Source organism: Corella eumyota, chromosome 3 (assembly GCF_963082875.1).
Source record: "Corella eumyota chromosome 3, kaCorEumy4.1, whole genome shotgun sequence".
NCBI lineage: Eukaryota > Metazoa > Chordata > Ascidiacea > Phlebobranchia > Corellidae > Corella > Corella eumyota.
Window position 1 is genome coordinate 2,387,798 of NC_137492.1, and position 17,689 is coordinate 2,405,486.

The 17,689-nt window shown below is 32.0% G+C and overlaps 3 protein-coding genes across 3 annotated transcripts; all 3 read left to right on the top strand.

The window, feature by feature from the left end:
* Positions 1–2,797: 2,797 nt before the first annotated feature.
* Positions 2,798–4,673, top strand: LOC145745796 (uncharacterized). Its single transcript, XM_082563957.1, has 2 exons — positions 2,798–3,173; positions 3,461–4,673. The coding sequence occupies exons 1-2, from the start codon at positions 2,834–2,836 to the stop codon at positions 4,300–4,302; spliced, it is 1,182 nt and encodes a 393-aa protein (XP_082420083.1). The 5' UTR covers positions 2,798–2,833; the 3' UTR covers positions 4,303–4,673.
* Positions 4,674–5,180: 507 nt separating this feature from the next.
* On the top strand, positions 5,181–8,145 carry LOC145745794 (ubiquitin carboxyl-terminal hydrolase 36-like). Its single transcript, XM_082563955.1, has one exon. The coding sequence runs from the start codon at positions 5,232–5,234 to the stop codon at positions 7,737–7,739; it is 2,508 nt and encodes an 835-aa protein (XP_082420081.1). The 5' UTR covers positions 5,181–5,231; the 3' UTR covers positions 7,740–8,145.
* A 372-nt stretch (positions 8,146–8,517) lies between these two features.
* LOC145745795 (putative pre-mRNA-splicing factor ATP-dependent RNA helicase PRP1) lies at positions 8,518–13,702 on the top strand. Its single transcript, XM_082563956.1, has 15 exons — positions 8,518–8,643; positions 8,820–8,928; positions 9,086–9,256; positions 9,501–9,664; positions 9,769–9,964; positions 10,068–10,286; positions 10,481–10,648; positions 10,752–10,838; positions 10,914–11,063; positions 11,135–11,243; positions 11,455–11,646; positions 11,931–12,053; positions 12,395–12,585; positions 12,844–13,013; positions 13,370–13,702. The coding sequence occupies exons 1-15, from the start codon at positions 8,558–8,560 to the stop codon at positions 13,473–13,475; spliced, it is 2,241 nt and encodes a 746-aa protein (XP_082420082.1). The 5' UTR covers positions 8,518–8,557; the 3' UTR covers positions 13,476–13,702.
* The last annotated feature ends 3,987 nt before the right edge of the window (positions 13,703–17,689 follow it).

Sequence of the window (17,689 nt, forward strand, 5' to 3'; positions counted from 1 at the left end):
ATACAGAGGTAGGCAAATAAGGTTTACATGAGTTTAATCTATTCTGCAAAGTGTCGCAAATTAATTAGACAGAGCATTATTTTGTGACGTCATATTCTGATACCGGAAAATGATGAAATAATTTAATTTCCCTTTGTTTACAACTGATTTTTGCAACCCTACTGGTCTTACTTTCTTAGGAAAACACAAAAGTGTTGCAACTGAAACCTCGTGATATAATTTTTTTGTATAAATAAATACAAGACAGAGAAAATTTCAATTACTACGTTTAGAGAGAATTTATTTTTCTAGTTGCGCAAAATGTAAGACTCATTTTTCGTCCCTTGGTAATAATATAAGGGCTTTCCCATTTAAAATCAAGTGTCGTTGCTTAAAAGAAGGTTTATGTGTGTATAAAAATCAAGCACAATTTAAACAGGTTTAGTGCTGCTTGTGGTTAGTTGTTATATGTATGTTACTGTGGCTTTGAGTTTGCTATTAATAATTTATAGCTGTGTATTGGCGCGTTGTTAAATTAGGTGTGGGATTACGTTGAGGTGTTGAACGCCGGATATCGGTCCAAGGTTGGCGGTACTACGATTTGTAAAGCAGATTTATTGCTTTGTTATCAGATGGGCAACTACACATATGACTTACTGAGAGAAAATGCGTGACCTTTTTACCAGATTTGTTCTCCAAACTAGAAATTTAAAAGGATATTCTAGTTCAGCTCAAGAAAGGAAAAACTTTTGTGAATTTTTTAAATTATGATTTTGGAAAATACTTTTGGACATATAGACAAAGTAGGTAAAAATTCGAAGAAAATAAAGGGTTATTTCAGTTTATTTTTAGAAAAGTATGGAGAAAAATATGTAGATTTGTACGTTACCTTAGTAATATACCAGAGGATTTAAGAATGTATTCTACAAGGATAAATTATTACAAAGAAATACAAATGTCTCCTTTGAATTACTGTAAGTCCGGCGTGACGTTGTTTCTTATGCATTATTGACTCCATCATTAGGCTAGTACGGGTATTACCGCTACGTATATACGGTATGTTAGAACTTAACTGGCACAAGTTCGCATCCTTATTGGGCAATAACAATACTCTTCCTTATATTAAGGAAATTTATCTTAATAAATTAAAAATTAAAAGGGTGTTTTACTAATATGCCTTTCCTGCGTTTCAAAGAATATTAAAACGCGATTTACAATTTTGTTTACCAAACTTAAGCTCGTTGTTATGATCAAAATTTACGTCATGCCTTCTTTAGAAGACTTCCGAGGCCGTTTTGCAGTGGCCTATTGCACCAACTTGTGCACGTAAGCTAATACGTAAAACCCGCGCCAACCATGAGGCCTTTACGGATATTGTAATTTAATACGTTAGTTCCCGCGGTTGCAACGTGTGCTTTTCGTGAAATATCATTTACGAAACTTTAGGTTTATATGCTAAGGCCATCTGGCCTTTAATATGTGGGTTTTATTCTGTAGAAATTAGTTTTGATTGTGTTTATTTAGATTGGTATTAAGCCTTAGGTAATGTTGGACGGCGTAAAACTTATTTTGTTAGTAGATAATCCAGCGTGGTGGCTTATAAAAGTTTTATTGTTTAAAAAACAAGTGGGCAGCGAAAAGTAATAGAGGTAAAGATGTTATTCTAAGACAAATATGGTGCCCTTAAAATAACTATAAGCCTTGCTGCCGATATTGAAAAAAGCAGTGTTTAGAAAAAGTTTGCAAATTTGATGCAGAATATTAGTTTTTGTCGTTCTAATTAGGTTCAAAAATTCATTAGCAAAGCAATTAGTTGAAACTATATTTGTAGATAATAAATAGTTTAAGGTTGCCGTTTTAAATTTTTTTACAATTTGCTGCAAACTTTCTGCAACTCCAATTCCCCGTCGCTCCTGTCTTTAAAAAACATAAACAAATTAGCAAATCGTGTAACGTCAAATCAATAACACAATGGTTTATTATTAGGTATTCAATTTAATTGTGAACTTTTGATAATGCGCAGTCATCAGACAGCTGTACAACAGGGCTTTACAAAGTGTTAAGTAAGTCAATCGCAACAAGGTAAGGATATGAGAGGTTATAAATCATTTGCCTACGTAGTAGTTTACCTCCAACGTTTAGCGGAAAGTAGGGAAGTGAAAAATCTATCAAAACATTGTTGGAATTTCACGTTAACAGCAAAACACAATATAGTTTGGAGCGTATATCACTTTTGTTTATAGTCAGGTGCTTGTTTACTAGCTTAAAACAGTCATTAGTTTATGCAACATATTTTGCAAGTCGCCTTTAAAAAAATACAACATGTCAGGAATTTATTATTAAAATTAAAGGTTATTATAAAATTTCAGAAGGGGATTTTTAAAAGTACATTATTACTATTTGCTGTTTATTAGTTTATTAAATACGCGTGCAATTTAAAAACGGAAGAAAGACCTTTAAAATTAAGTACTTATCTAAAATACACTAATGCTATTTAGCTAGAGAGAGCTGTATGTTGAAAACTAGTTAGTCTAACGATTTATTGATTTATCTGTTTACTAAATGTTTGTGTACTATAATATTAATTAATTTTTAAACTAACTTATTGTGATAAATTAAAAATAATAGGGTAACCTTTGTAATTAAACAATGTTTATTTTGTTTTAAAATGTGCAAATACTATACAGCGTTGATAGTTGTAACTGCAGCTCACAAAATTTGTACTTTTTACGTATTTCAAAATTAAAGTTTGCCTAAAAGTTAGAAAAAAGGGAAAAATCATATTCTACTAAAAAGTTATTTGTTATTTTACAGATTACGGAATATTTAAAAAAACTTTTAATTAAAAAGTAAAATGAACGACTCTGTGCAGTCTCGGCTGTTTGTTGATCCATCATTGTCTACTATACACAACTTGTCTACATTCCCGCCAAATGAATCTTGTGAAGCCCTAAAGAAGACCTTTATTCAAGCTGTATCCATCGTCCCAGCTCTTGTAGGATTCGAAAACGTCTTCTTTCTTGTCTCATTAGCATTGTACCGGAGCAGGTTAAGGCAAAACAACGTGTATCGTTATGTGGCTAGTACGTTGACTGCTAATTTTGTGACATGCGCGCTGGGATTTTACCATTTTATGAACTACTATTATGGATTTGAACCCACTACACCCAACCCTTGGTGGGCGTTTAGAAAAGGTAAGTAGAAAAAATCTACTGAAATTAAAGTAATTTATTATAGTAAGGTGATTTCTTTTTAGTAGATTTGTGTAAATTTAGTGCATCTTGCATTTTTTTGAGAATGTGCGGCAAAAAACGCATTTACTGTTAAAACCGCGTGTTTAATTTATCAACTAAAAGTATAACCATTTGAGTAAAACGCATAGAGTGGGCGGATATTACGTGGTCAGCAAATAGCCTTTGCTTTTGATGTTTTTGTAAACAGTATATCTTACTATTAAAAATACAAATTGACTTTTTTAAAGGTATGACGGTTGCGCTCTCTCTAATCCTTTGCGGTAACATTGGCCTTTTAATCTACGCCATTGACGACTGCACATACATTGTTGGCAGAACGACCAGAACAGAACAATGCACAAGATATGACCCCAAAATTAAAAAGCGCAAAGCCAAGGCGCTGATTTGTCTGGTGTGGGCTCTGCCAACCATATTTGGATTGCTGGCTATGACAGATTGGAATTGCACCAGTAAGTGTCTCTGTACGCTAAGCTACGCATCGCACCGACCTATCTGTCCTGAACAACGCTGCTCTCATGTATATACGCCAATGTCTAAGACATACTTGCTGGTTGTGGTTATATTATGGGCGTTAGAGTGTAGTGGGCTTTTGGTTTTGCTGTGCAACTCGATTAATTCCGTTCACAACGCTGACTGTGAGATGTCAACAACTGGTGGCCGCAGAAAAGTTAGTTACCGCAAAACACTATCGCGTTACCATGCCTCCCACCAAGTACTCTTCCTTTTATTCGGACTTTTTCTGCTTTGTTCAGCACCGGTGATGGTTTTATTTGTTGTAGATTTTATCTTTCCTGATATACATTTCAGCCATGCCCTTGTTAATTTTATTACGCCCTTGCCGCTGGTCTACTGCCTGATTAGTCCATTGTTATTGTCACATCGTCTTTCTGGCTTAAAGTCAGCAGTAATGATGGCTTTGACGTTCTCGTGTTTTAAAAGCAAGCCCAAGCCTTTTAAAAACTATAACACTAGCACGAGAAAAATGAGCACATCAGTAATTTTAAACGACCAAAAAGGATCTAACAGTGTAGTGGTAGATTCCAAGGAAAATGGGAACTCACTTTCCTAAACGTTGTATCGGTTGTAAATAAAAAATCGGGTGTTGTCGGTTGAACTTTTTGTTATTTTTTTATGAACAAGATTTTTTTAATATGCAACTTCGCCAAAGTTTCCAATTTTGTCAGGTTATAGTGTGTTCTTTACCCAAACTGAATAATAAATCATAAAAGCCTAACTTAACTAAATCATAATATTGTGGTAAATTATTACTAAGCATTTCTATTTGTAATGTATTTTGCCAATTGTAAATTATGTAACTATTATTAATTCGAAAATTATGTAAAATTTGTATTTAATATTTATAGCGGGATCAATTCTTTTTGTGAATATTTTTTATAAGAAAATTATGTAGTTATTTGACGGTCAACGTACTTTATTACTTTCAAAAAAAGAATAAAGAAAATATTAAAATTTTGTGATTTGTTTGGTAACGTAAACTCTACAAATAAGATGGATTTTTTTGGCAACACTTTTTCTATTTATGTAACGCATGAATAGAGTTATTGTCAGACAATATGGCGAAGAAAAAAATGCGTGGCGTGGTTTCTTGATTCTAATTTAACCCAATAATTAGCTAATTATACGTGCTTGCCATAGGTTTTAAGGCAATATGAGTAAAGTAAGGTAGATATATTTTTAAGATAATTTAATATTTTGTATGTGTTTTACAAATAAATTAACTTTTAATTAGATATTTAACCGGTAACTCGTTTTTACGATTTTACGGTAAAAGAAAATCAGAAAATGTAATTATAATGGTTTAAAAACAATAAAAGTACTATAAAAAAAGTCCTAAATAAAAGGCAAAAGTACAATTTTTAACTTTAGAAACAAAATGTAGTAAATATATATTATTAAATATTAAATTTTTATTAAACAGAATTAAAAATCTGATAATATGAATTTATGTGTAAAATTACAATGTACTAAGATCAAAAAATGACTATTGCCAAGCAAGTGGCGGACAATTTATTTGTTAGCAAGGAAAAAAGTGGAGTTGGACGGCCGAATGGCATCGACGAACATCTTTACTCATCAGCAAAGCGATTATTACTCCAAAAAATTGAGTTTGTTAACGCCAAGAATTCATACTCAATAGACATAAATAAACTAAAGAGTAAATACACTGTATTAAATGCTGGCAGTTCTGTTTCTAGCATCAGTTCAAAGAGTTCAAATACGAAATCAAGCCATGAAAATGATGGGATACCTAATCCTAGGATTATGTTGTTTATGGGGAACAAATTAGACTTGGCATGGAAAAAATCCATGCGTGCCGGCGCTGGTTTATCTAATCTTGGCAATACTTGTTTCTTAAATTCTGCATTACAGTGTCTGACATACACCCCACCTCTTGCAAATTATCTAATAAGTTGCAACCATGTTGCTATGTGTAAAATGAACGGACAGTTTTGTATGTTATGTGCGTTACAGAGACATATACAGCAGAGTTTTAAGAATGTAGGACAATCTATTCGGCCAATGAACATACTTAAAAACTTGCGACTGATTGCTAAACATTTACATTTTGGTAGGCAGGAAGATGCTCATGAATTTATCCGATACTCAATTGATGCGATGCAGAAATCATGTCTCTTTGGCCACTCTAGTAAACTCGATATTCACACCAAAGCTACAACCCTTGTGTACCAGATATTTGGTGGTTATCTTAGAAGTCGAATAAAGTGCAGACAATGCAAAGCAGTGTCAGATACTTTTGACCCTTTTCTTGATATAAGTCTTGATATAAACAAACAAGGATGTAACGACTTAAAACGCTGCTTTGAACAGTTTGTAAAACCCGACATTCTGCAAGGAGATAACTCCTACAAATGCAGTGGTTGTAAAAATTCAGTATCTGCGACCAAACGATTTTCAATTCACAGGGCATCAAATGTTTTAACCATTCAACTCAAAAGATTTTCATCATTTATGGGCAACAAAGTTAACCGCGAGGTCTCATATCCATCGAAACTTAACTTACTACCTTATATGAGTACCCAGCAAAGTGGTAACCAATGGTATGAACTGTATGCTGTGCTGGTCCATTCTGGTTTTAGTTGCCAATCAGGTCATTATTATGCATATGCAAAAGCGCCAAACGGGCAATGGTATTGTTTAAACGATTCTTCTGTCTATCAAGTTGGTATTAATCAAGTTCTTAGCCAACAAGCTTATTTGTTGTTTTACCACAAAACCTCTGCTAACAAAACAAACCATGAAATTGTAAAGGCCAAGACTACAATCTCACAAAACAATGTTATTTCTAAAGTTATACCGACTTATCACAAAAGCACAAATGGTAATAACAACGTGGGCCAAACCAATGGTATTGACGCCGTTTCAATAAAACCTACATATGATTCTGATAAAAAGAAGGAATCAAAAAGCAGTACTTTTGCAGTGCCCGTTAAAAACAAACCTAAAGTTTTAAAAATTACAGAAGTCAAAACTAAAAAGGCAGTCATTAAATCTACTCCAAGCAATACTATCACTGAAAATCACTGTCAAAACAAAACTTCCATTTCCAAACCAACAGAAATTGTAAAGAAAGATATTCCTAATAATGTCAAAAAGAAAAATATTCCTAATAGTGTCAAAAAGGAAGATATTTCTTGTAATGTCAAAAAGGAAGATATTCCTGATAATAGCCACAGTATAACTAAAGATAAGTCCAAAACTGAAAACACCGTTTCCACGAAAAAGCCTGATTTTAATTCACCAAAGAAAACTAAAATCTCATTTAAATTAAACAGTTGGTCTCCAGTTCACAGACAAAAACATTGGCAGAAAGTCCACAACCATCAGAAGTGCAGCCCCAACAAAAATCTTATCGGATTAAACTCTGGATCGAGAAAAAGAGGAAACAATGACAATCATTCTTCCTCTTCAAACGAAAGCCGAAGATCGGACAAAGAAAAGGAATCTTATATTAAGACTTTAAAAGTGCTTCAGCAAAAACTTAAGGAACCAACAGAAACAGAAAACTCATCTGAACCAAAAGCGAAAATCAAGAAAATTGAACTCCCTATCAGTAATCATTTACAAGAGAAAGAACCCAAAAGAGTATCAAGCACCACAAACGGAAGTTCTGTTGTTCTTCAAAAATGGGATCAAAAATATGTTCCCAATAACAAACCTAAACCCTCAAAGCTAACGAATCGATCAGATGTGTTACAGTCCTTATTACATCAATCTGCTGACAAGGGTTATGGGTCAACGGGTAAAATTAAGACCTGGGGTGGGGAAAATTCCTGGGTCCAGGAAGATGCTAAAATGGATGCGATCGAAAGAAGACACGTAATGAAAGATGATTGGAACAAAGAATACGATCGAGGAAAAACAAAAAAGACCAAGTTAAAAAAGCATCAACGCAAATATCACGATCATTCGAATTTGTTTCAAGCGTATCAAAGTTCTCAACTAAACAAGGCTCGTAATTATTAAAAATTAATTGTTGATTTGAAAACCGAACTATAGTAGTGGCATCAAATAAGTCTAAAGTTATATTGCATTTAAATAACTGTTTAACTGCCTATGCCTTTATTACAACATGATATTTTATTTTTATTTGAAGAACAACAGTTTGTTTGCGTTTTTGGTGTTGTTTGTGATAGGGATTTAGTATTTATCATGGTTTTTAAATAAAAATTATTGTTAATTGTGATATATTTAATATTGTTTTTTTTTATTATTTTCTGGTGCTATTTTTATTTTTTTTTTATTGGAGAAAATAAGCAGTGTGTTTATTATGTTTTGGTAAAAAAGTTTAACAATTCTGTAATAGGAATTTTTAAATAATTTTTTTTTATTTTTAAAATTGCTCTAAAAAAATAACTGTTGCCAAAATAATTTTTTTATTTTTAATTAACTAAAAATTTAAAGATTAATTTTTTTTGTTGTATTATGGCTATGTGCTAAACTTTAAATATATTTGTAAAAAATAATGAATGACAATTAAATGATGTGTATTAATATTTCTTTTTAAATTAATTATTATAACTAAATATGTTTGTTGCCAATTTAAAACTGTCAATATTTAAAAATAATCATTTTCTGTATCACGAATTTTGTCATATAATTAAAATCTAAAATTAATTTTGTTTTTATTTGAATATCTTTGTGGTAAATTCAACTTATCCAAAATATCTCAATTTCACTGTTTTTTTGCTTTTTATTATTGCTGTCAATTTATTTCTAACCCTGCCCTGTTATTTTTCCATTTAGAATTAAATTTATTTAAATTAAAGTAAGTAAAAGTAATAATGTCGAAAAGACATAGGTTGGATTTAGGAGATGATTCAAGAAGAAAAAGGGAGAAGGATCGAGATCGTGATCGGGATGATGACAGGTAAAAAAAATTGGATTTCTTTGTTTAAAAAAAATTGTTTATGTTTTTAAGTAGTTTGTAAAAGAAATAAAATCTTTATTTTAAAAACGATACCTCTTAAAGTTTGTTTGTTATTTTAAAAATGCAGTATATATATACTTATTGTTTAAATTTTTTTACAAATACTGTTTTTTTAGATATCGTGATAGAGATCGAGATAGAGATAGAGACCGAAGTGGGCGGGATGATAGAAAGTCTTCAATTTCTAAATCTCTATCTGCTGGAAAACTTGTAAATCCAACTCAGGTATACTGTTGTGTTAATAAATAAAAGCTGTTTATTATTTTTTTGTAATGCTATTGTTCATTTAAAATAAGACCATTATTACAAATGGTTGTATTTTATTTACTGTTCAAGGAACTTGATTTGCAAATTAATTTTCACTTTTTTTATCATTTTGTAGGTACCTGTTAACCCACTTACCAGCTTGCCATACACACAAAAATACTACAACATATTAAAGAAGAGGTTAGGGCTGCCTGTATGGGATTATAAAGAACAATTTCTTATGCTGCTCGACAAACATCAAACTATTGTTTTGGTCGGTGAAACAGGTTCAGGAAAAACAACACAGGTAATATAAAATGCTGACCTACATACATTATCTCATACGCTGGATCTTATTAATTATATGTATCATGTTATTTGACATTTTTTTTTCACATTTTTTTTATTTTTTTTTTTTTCACATACATTATCTCATACGCTGGACCTTATTAATTATATGTATCATGTTATTTGACATTACTCTACCTATAACCTAAGTTCGGTGTATATATACAAAAATTAGATTTAATTTTAAGTTTCAAAATTATTAGATTCCACAATGGTGTGTTGAATATGTAAGAGCCAAGCATCCGATACAGAACAGAAAAGCTGTGGCATGTACGCAGCCGCGGCGTGTGGCAGCAATGAGCGTGGCACAACGTGTTGCAGAGGAAATGGACGTCATGCTAGGACAAGAAGTTGGATATACTATCAGGTTTTGAATCAAATTTTTACTAAAAAAAACTTAGATTTTGATCCTACCATTATCGTACCTTCAATTTTTTTAAATTTTGTCTTAATTTTAATATTTTCATTAAGATTTGAGGACTGCTCTTCACAAAAGACTTTATTAAAGTACATGACCGACGGTATGTTGTTGCGTGAAGCAATGGCGGACCCTCTTATGGAAAGATATGATTTCATTATCCTCGACGAAGCTCATGAAAGGACGCTTGCTACTGATATTTTACTTGGTGTAATCAAGGAGGTCATTAAGCAAAGACCAGACTTAAAGGTAAATAAATATTTATTTAGATTTTGTTATTTTTAAAGATGTTTTTTTGTCCACGTAATGTTTTTTTGTAAAAAAAATAAAAATATAAATAATTTTTTTTTAGATTATTGTCATGAGTGCCACACTGGATGCTGGGAAATTTCAACACTACTTTAACGAGGCTCCTCTTCTCACCATTCCTGGGAGGACTCATCCTGTGGAGATCTTCTACACTCCGGAGCCGGAGAGGGATTACTTGGAGGCTTCTATCCGGACTGTTGTTCAGATTCATCTTTGCGAAGAAGGGGAAGGGGATGTGTTGTTGTTTCTTACTGGACAAGAGGTAAAATTATATGTTTCCAAATTTATTTGCCTTTGTTTCTCTTTCTATAAATCTGTGTGTTTGTTTAGTGCCAAACAACATCTAGTAGTAATATGGCTTTAAAAGCAGATTCAATTGACTTTTTAAGGCCTTGGGTTTGATTTCTCTTGTTGGTCTTTCATTATATTTTGATTTTTTCTTTTTTTTTCTTTTAGGAAATTGATGAGGCATGTCGGAGGATTAAGTCAGAAGTTGATAACTTAGGGCCAGAGGTTGGAGACTTAAAAGTCATTCCACTTTACTCAACTCTTCCTCCAGCACAACAGCAAAGGATTTTCGAACAAGCTCCTCCGAAGAAAGAAAATGGAGCAATAGGAAGAAAGGTAAAAAAATTAGTAAATGTTTTTTAATTGCTAAAGCCTAAAAAGTAATTAACCAAAAACAGAAAATTAGCTGAAAAATTTAAATATTGTTTCTATTTTTAAGGTTGTTGTATCAACGAACATTGCTGAAACATCTTTAACAATCGACGGAATCGTATTTGTAATTGACCCTGGATTTTCTAAACAAAAGGTAAAGTTTTAAAACCCATTTTACCCTTTTTTACATTATTTTTCATCTATATAACTTTAGTATATTTATCCATAGGTTTACAACCCTCGAATTAGGGTTGAGTCATTGTTGGTGTCAGCTATCAGTAAAGCAAGTGCTCAGCAGAGGTCTGGAAGAGGGGGAAGAACAAGACCAGGAAAATGTTTTAGATTGTATACAGAGAAGGCTTACAAGACTGAAATGCAGGTAAACATTAGAAATTCTTTTATTTAAAAATTCAAAATATTTTAAAAATTTTTTTATTATTATTTTTAAAGGAGAATACTTACCCTGAGATCTTGAGATCGAACCTGGGATCAGTTGTCCTCCATCTTAAGAAGCTGGGGATCGACGATCTTGTTCATTTTGATTTCATGGATCCTCCTGGTCAGTTGTGTTCATATTTTTAATGTTAGGTTTTTTTTTAATTATTTATAATACTTTGTTATCTTTACAAGTGCATAAAAATTTGTCAAAAATTACTTTTTTTTGAACTTAATTATTAGGTTTTTCAATTTTTATATTCTTGTATTTGTATATTGTTACCTTTAGTAAAGTTTAAATAATTGTAAAAATGTTTTTTTTTAATTTTTTTTAGCTCCTGAAACGCTGATGCGAGCATTGGAATTACTCAACTACTTAGCTGCTTTAAATGATGATGGAGATCTTACTGAACTTGGTTCAATTATGGCTGAATTTCCTCTCGATCCACAACTTTCTAAGATGTTGGTTGCATCATGTGAACACAATTGTTCTAACGAGATTCTCAGCATCACTGCTATGTTATCAGGTACATTTTGTGTTTCTTAAAATATTTTTTGCCTTTTTTAAATTTTTTGATATTTCGAGTAAAATTGATATTTAAATACTAAAATTCATTACGAAATTAATCTGCCTTACTTTGACCCGATAATTTTTTCATAATGTAAATCTAATTCAATTCCTTTTGGTTGGCATTTTAAATGTTTTTTACATAAGATAACTTACTGAGTAGTAGTTTTGACTAGTTTGTGACTAACGTGACGGGTCGTGATGTGGCACTTGTGCCGCGTCCCCTGTTCTTGTGACCAACAGTGCCACAATGCTTCGTCAGACCTGGTGATGCGAAGAAACAAGCGGACGAGTCGAAAATGAGATTTGCACACATCGACGGCGACCATCTGACAATGTTGAATGTTTATCATGCCTTCAAACAAAGTAAGAGAACATTTTTTGTGCGCTGTGTAATTTTTGTTATTAAAAACTCCTAATGTTACTGGCAGATAGTGGTTAGAACACTTGTGGAGTGGTTAGAACACTTGATGTTACTACATTCATGCTAAGCCAACACTTCATCAGCAGCTTAAATATCGGGCTATTAAAATTTTAAATATCCCAAACTGTCAAGTTCAACTTGAGACTGGGTCAGGGTAACTGTTGTTACTCTATGTTCAAGTTGTAAACTTGATCTTCTCATAAAAAATATATGTAAATTAGAGGTCTTACTAAACTAAATATCCATAATCATTTTTTAAAAAAATAAAAAAATTTGTTTTTAGATCAAGCGAACACACAATGGTGCTTTGATAATTTCATCAACAATCGCTCCATGCAAGCTTGTGATAATGTAAGAACCCAACTGGCTCGGATCATGGATCGATTTGCTCTTCCAAGAAGAAGCACGGAATTTACGAGCAGGGATTATTACATTAATATAAGAAAGGCTTTGGTGTCAGGATTTTTCATGCAGGTATTTGTGCAGATGGTTTATATCTTTAGGGGAAAATTTGCTATTTGTTTTTATTAATTTATTTATTTCTGATGTGAGAAGGCTGACTTTACATCCTAAACATAAAGTAACTAACATTACTATGCCCAAGTCTTTATTTAGTATCTAAAGCTAACCTGCCTATTATTTTTCTAGGTTTGATTTATTTATAAGTTATATCGTCTCTGATTTAGTATGACAGTAATATTTATGACTTCTTGAATATTTTTTTGTTTTTAGGTTGCACATCTAGAACGTACTGGTCACTACTTGACAGTGAAGGACAACCAAGTTGTCCAACTTCACCCTTCCACTTGCTTGGACCATAAACCTGAATGGGTGTTGTATAATGAATTTGTACTAACAACAAAAAACTACATCAGAACATGCACTGATATTAAACCAGAATGGTAAATGAATTTTAGATTTTAATAACAAAAACCATATATATTGATTTTTTTTGTATATATCTTTTTTCTCGATGTGGGAAAGTCGAATGCGCGACTTAAACAGTTACATCAGTTACTCTGACCCAGTCTCGAGTTGCCTGTGGCAGTTTGGGATATTATAGAAAATATAATTGCCCGATAATTATGCTGCTGATTAAGTGCTGGCTCAGCAAGAGTTTATAGCATCTTACATAAGGGCGCTACAGCATGAGATTAGTGGGCATTGGACCCACGACCTCTTGTGTAGTGTAACAAGTGTTCTTACCATTACACTCCGCTGCAGGTAATTTAAAATATTGAATTTATATTTTTTTTAGGATGTTAAAAATTGCCCCCCAATATTATAATATGAGCAATTTTCCACAATGTGAAGCTAAGAGACAACTTGAAAGGCTGGTGGCTAAACTAGAAGCTAAGGGTTAAAAAACTAGATCAATCATAGAATTAATATTGCTTTTTTGCGATCCATTTTGTATGTCAAAGTTCAAAAATAATGTATATCGAAAATTGGGTATTATTTTGTTCAAAAAATGTTTCTTTTTGTGAAAATCTAAATTTCTTAAGCTATTTTGGCCTCAACTCTTTATTTACTGTCTTGACTAATTAGTGGTTTACAAAAATAAAATAACATATTTGTAAATAATAAAGGGTGTAATACAGTGTAACACAAAAATATTTGGCAAGGTATTAAAACAAATATAAATACAATGGTATGACATTTAAACAATACGAGATTAATAAATATGAAATAGTTAAATTAATCAAAAATTTAACACTTGAATTATAAAATGGAACAAAAGTTAATCAGAAAAAATAAATAAAGAAATTTAATTGGATGTGGATAATGCTTGTTCTCTGAGCGTGGCAAAATTAGATTTTTTAGTACTTTGATTAGATTGGGATTGACTGCTGTCTTGTTGCTTTTGTTTTCTCCATTTAATTCTTCTGTTTTGAAACCAGACTTTAACCTTAAAACATAAAATCAATTTAATATGAATTTCTGTATAAAAAAGGGTAAAAAAAAACTGGTTTGTATTTGTTTAACATTAATGTGATAAGGCAACTTCGCAAAATATAAAAAATTGTAAGGTTTAGAAATACGTTGTTACGATTAAATACCTGTGATTCTTTGAGGTTTAGTTGTCTAGCGAGGTAATATCGTTCAGTTCCGACCATGTAATGTTGTTTAGCAAACTCTACTTCTAATCGCTCTAGTTGATGGGTTGTGAATATTGTGCGAGCTCGCTTGCCTTTTTCTTCGTCGCTAGGTGGGGAACTATACAATCCATCTTGTCGTTGGTTAGGTGGGGTAAGACCTGAAATTAGATTTATATTTAGATATACATAATTAATTTTAGTTAGCTGGTTATACAGGTATGCGGAATGGTTTGTAAATAGCAGTTATTTTTGGTTTTCTAAATATAAAAACCTATTGATAAACGACCCCACTTTAATGATGCATTGTGGAGGTGGAAAAAATAATTACAAAATAACGAAATCGATTTTTAAACACAAACAGGCAAATTTAAATTTTATTGATTTTAAATAATGGCAACAAATTCGGTTATAAAATAAGTTAATTGCTTACCAGTTACATCTGGAGATCGCGCATAGTTTTTCATCATATTTGCTTGAATGTTTTGTAAGTTGCTCATAGGCCATCCAAGTCTTGGAGTAATCGGTGGAGTTGGAAATCCATGGCCTGGCATACCCGTTTCTTGGCTTGCCATTGTCATTCTATAGTAATCCTGTACGTATGCCTTAAGCATGTTTTGATGGTTGACCGGTGTACTTGGTCCATTGTAATGGTTAATGTTTGGTGGATTTTTTGGTGTTGCATTTTGGTGTAAGCTTGAAGGTAAAAATCCAGTAGTTGCTTGGTTGTTTGGTTGAATGTACGGGTTGTAAGGCTTTTCAGTTCGTTTTCTTTTGCTGGGTTGTTCGCCAGAAAGTTGATTTATGCGTTTAATGCTAAAACTTTTCGGTTTTCTCTCATTCGATTTATTGTTGTTGTCTTTCTTGGAAAGGATCGAGTCAATAGAGAAAATTGAGTGTTTTTTGCTCGGTCGAACTGCTGGGTAATTTTGCGAAGTTTCCGATGCATCGCTAAAACTTTCTTTCGACGAATTTGTCCTTAAAGATGGTGAACTATATGTTGAAGACCAGGGTGAACTTAAAGGTCTTAAACCCAAAAAACTGTCGTTGTTGGATGAAATAGGTGAAGGGGGTAAAAACGAGTCGTTCGTGCTGTTGCTGTCATCCGAAACTTTGCTGACATTTCGGCCTCTGTTATCCAATACTGGTACATTTCTTGCATGTTGTACAGGATCTCTTAGCTTCATGTACGGAATAAAAGGTAAGTCGTTGCTATTAGGATCTATCTTCATTTGATTGTGGTGACTAGAGAACATCTCGTAAAATTTCTCACTACTTGGTAATGCTTCAAATATAGGAACTGGACTTGTCATTTCTTTTGAATATAAGAACGATATAAACAATATTTTTAAATATGTCAATATTCAATATTAATTCTTTCTTATTTGTCTAATTATATTAGCTTGCTGAATGCATGTAATGACTTCTAGGAATTTAGGTCTAGCTTATATAGTCATTCGATCTTGCATCTTGCCTTTTTTCCATGCCAAGTCGTTTATTCGGTACGATTGGAATCGTAATAAGCCTGATTGCGCCGCTAATCCATTTCGTACGGGACTACTTTGTTTATACTCTCCGTTTGTAATTAGCCAGCGGTTGGTTTTGATCTTGTATTGTTTGCATATAAGTTGCGGACGCCCTTGATAAGGTAGCCCGATAAGAAAACGCGTCTTATCTTCGCAGTATCAATATTATTTCAACCCTACGCACGTTGATAATGGCGTTTAGACAATAGAACAATTAGTCTGATATACTAACTTGTTCGATTTAGATAAAAAAATGACAAGGTGTAAAGTGAACAATAACATTAAGTTGACACATCCATAGAAAGTGAAAGTCAAGACTTACAAAAACTGGGTTCAAATTGTTTAGCCTTATTCTGTAGTCACGTGAATTCTTGAATAACTTACAGACTATAACTTTAAGGAATTTTAAAAGTACCTTTTCATTTTATCACTTAATCCTCTTTTTCAATCATAAATTAAATTTTAATTAATTTTATTAATTCAATTTCTTTGATGACAATTTTTACAAAGTCATCACTTTGATTCGGCCAATTCAAACACAACTTAAGCACAACTGCAATCGGATTACTAACATTAGCCCAAATTTTTATCATTTTTCGTTTCAAGATTCCCATTAGCGCAAACATAAGTATGTTATTTAAACAGTAGGCTTAATTAAATTATAAGCATCCAGCTGCGTTTATAGCTGTACTACTACATCCGTATTAAGATACTTAACTGTTAATGTTTACTGAGCGTTTAGTATAATCCCTTGACATTATTTGACTGATCTTATGTAAACTGGGCAATTGGTGTCTTTAATCAGGGCGAATGTTACTTATTGTCATAAATGTATCAAACTTAATTGGATTGTACATTAACAAAAATAATATCTTATTGCTTATCATGTTAGCAGTAATTGCTGGAACGCTTCCCTGTAGTTTGGGTTATTGCAGTTTATAAGATTTTAATAAACAACTCTTAAAAATTATAGATAAGTACATTCATGTAAAATATTGGATTTGCATATTTTTTACTAGTTTAAATTGCTAAAAATATTATCGTAGTTCTTAAATTACTCTTTTAATTTTGAATTTAATCATATTGCAATATTTACACAAGCAGATAGCCGCGTAATGGGTCACGTGACTTGGGTGTTGAGATTAGGATGTTGATGGTGTAATGTGTATATTGGCACTAACTTGCGAAAATAAGCAAACTTTCTAATTCATTTACCGTGGGAACAAGGCTATATTTATCTAATGGCACGGAAAACGTAAAGAAGTTTAGTGTAAAATGCATACACATTAAACTTTAATTAAAATATTTTTTATTATATTTAGCCCATTAAAAATAAGACTTACAACCTATTAATTTACTTTTTAAATATTTTTGGCCAATTTACCCTCAACATTGTAAGGTTATATCAAGTGTTTGCCTTTTAAAAAATTTAAAGATTTTATTTCTTTGTTGGTATATCTATTTATAAAAAAAAAACATAACAAAGAGATTAATAAAAGAACAACATTGTTTAAAGACTGTAACTGATACCACACGAAGCTATTTTCTCATTAGCAAGCTATGGTGATGGCGTAACCTCCTGTCGGCAATTACTGTTCTGCTTTATTCAATCGAGGATAAACAAAAACATTCACAATTATTAAAAATATTAATAATTTATTGAGGGATTGTGTTATATTTAGATTTAACTAATTAGGTTATGCTTTTTAGGGGGTGAAATATTTTTTATATGGCTATTTATAGCTTTTGCTTTTGCAAAACTAAAGAAGGAAACCACCACCTTCGCCCTATATTGAACAGAACCCGTAATGTATAATAAGGGTAGTTTGCTGTTGGCTATAATGTAGGTTATTTTTGGCTAATAAATTTTTACAGTCATCAAAATTTAAAACTTTTGTAAAACAGGTAATGATTTAGTATTAACATTTTTATACTGCAATTTGAAATATTTTTTTA

Excerpts from the sequence above, each read along its gene's own strand:
- LOC145745796 (XM_082563957.1), top strand. The coding sequence starts at position 2,834 with ATGAACGACTCTGTGCAGTCTCGGCTGTTTGTTGATCCATCATTGTCT. Across the intron at positions 3,174-3,460 it reads TTGGTGGGCGTTTAGAAAAG|GTATGACGGTTGCGCTCTCT; the intron begins GTAAGTAGAAAA and ends ACTTTTTTAAAG.
- LOC145745794 (XM_082563955.1), top strand. The coding sequence starts at position 5,232 with ATGACTATTGCCAAGCAAGTGGCGGACAATTTATTTGTTAGCAAGGAA.
- LOC145745795 (XM_082563956.1), top strand. The coding sequence starts at position 8,558 with ATGTCGAAAAGACATAGGTTGGATTTAGGAGATGATTCAAGAAGAAAA. Across the intron at positions 9,965-10,067 it reads AGCAAAGACCAGACTTAAAG|ATTATTGTCATGAGTGCCAC; the intron begins GTAAATAAATAT and ends ATTTTTTTTTAG. Across the intron at positions 13,014-13,369 it reads ACTGATATTAAACCAGAATG|GATGTTAAAAATTGCCCCCC; the intron begins GTAAATGAATTT and ends TATTTTTTTTAG.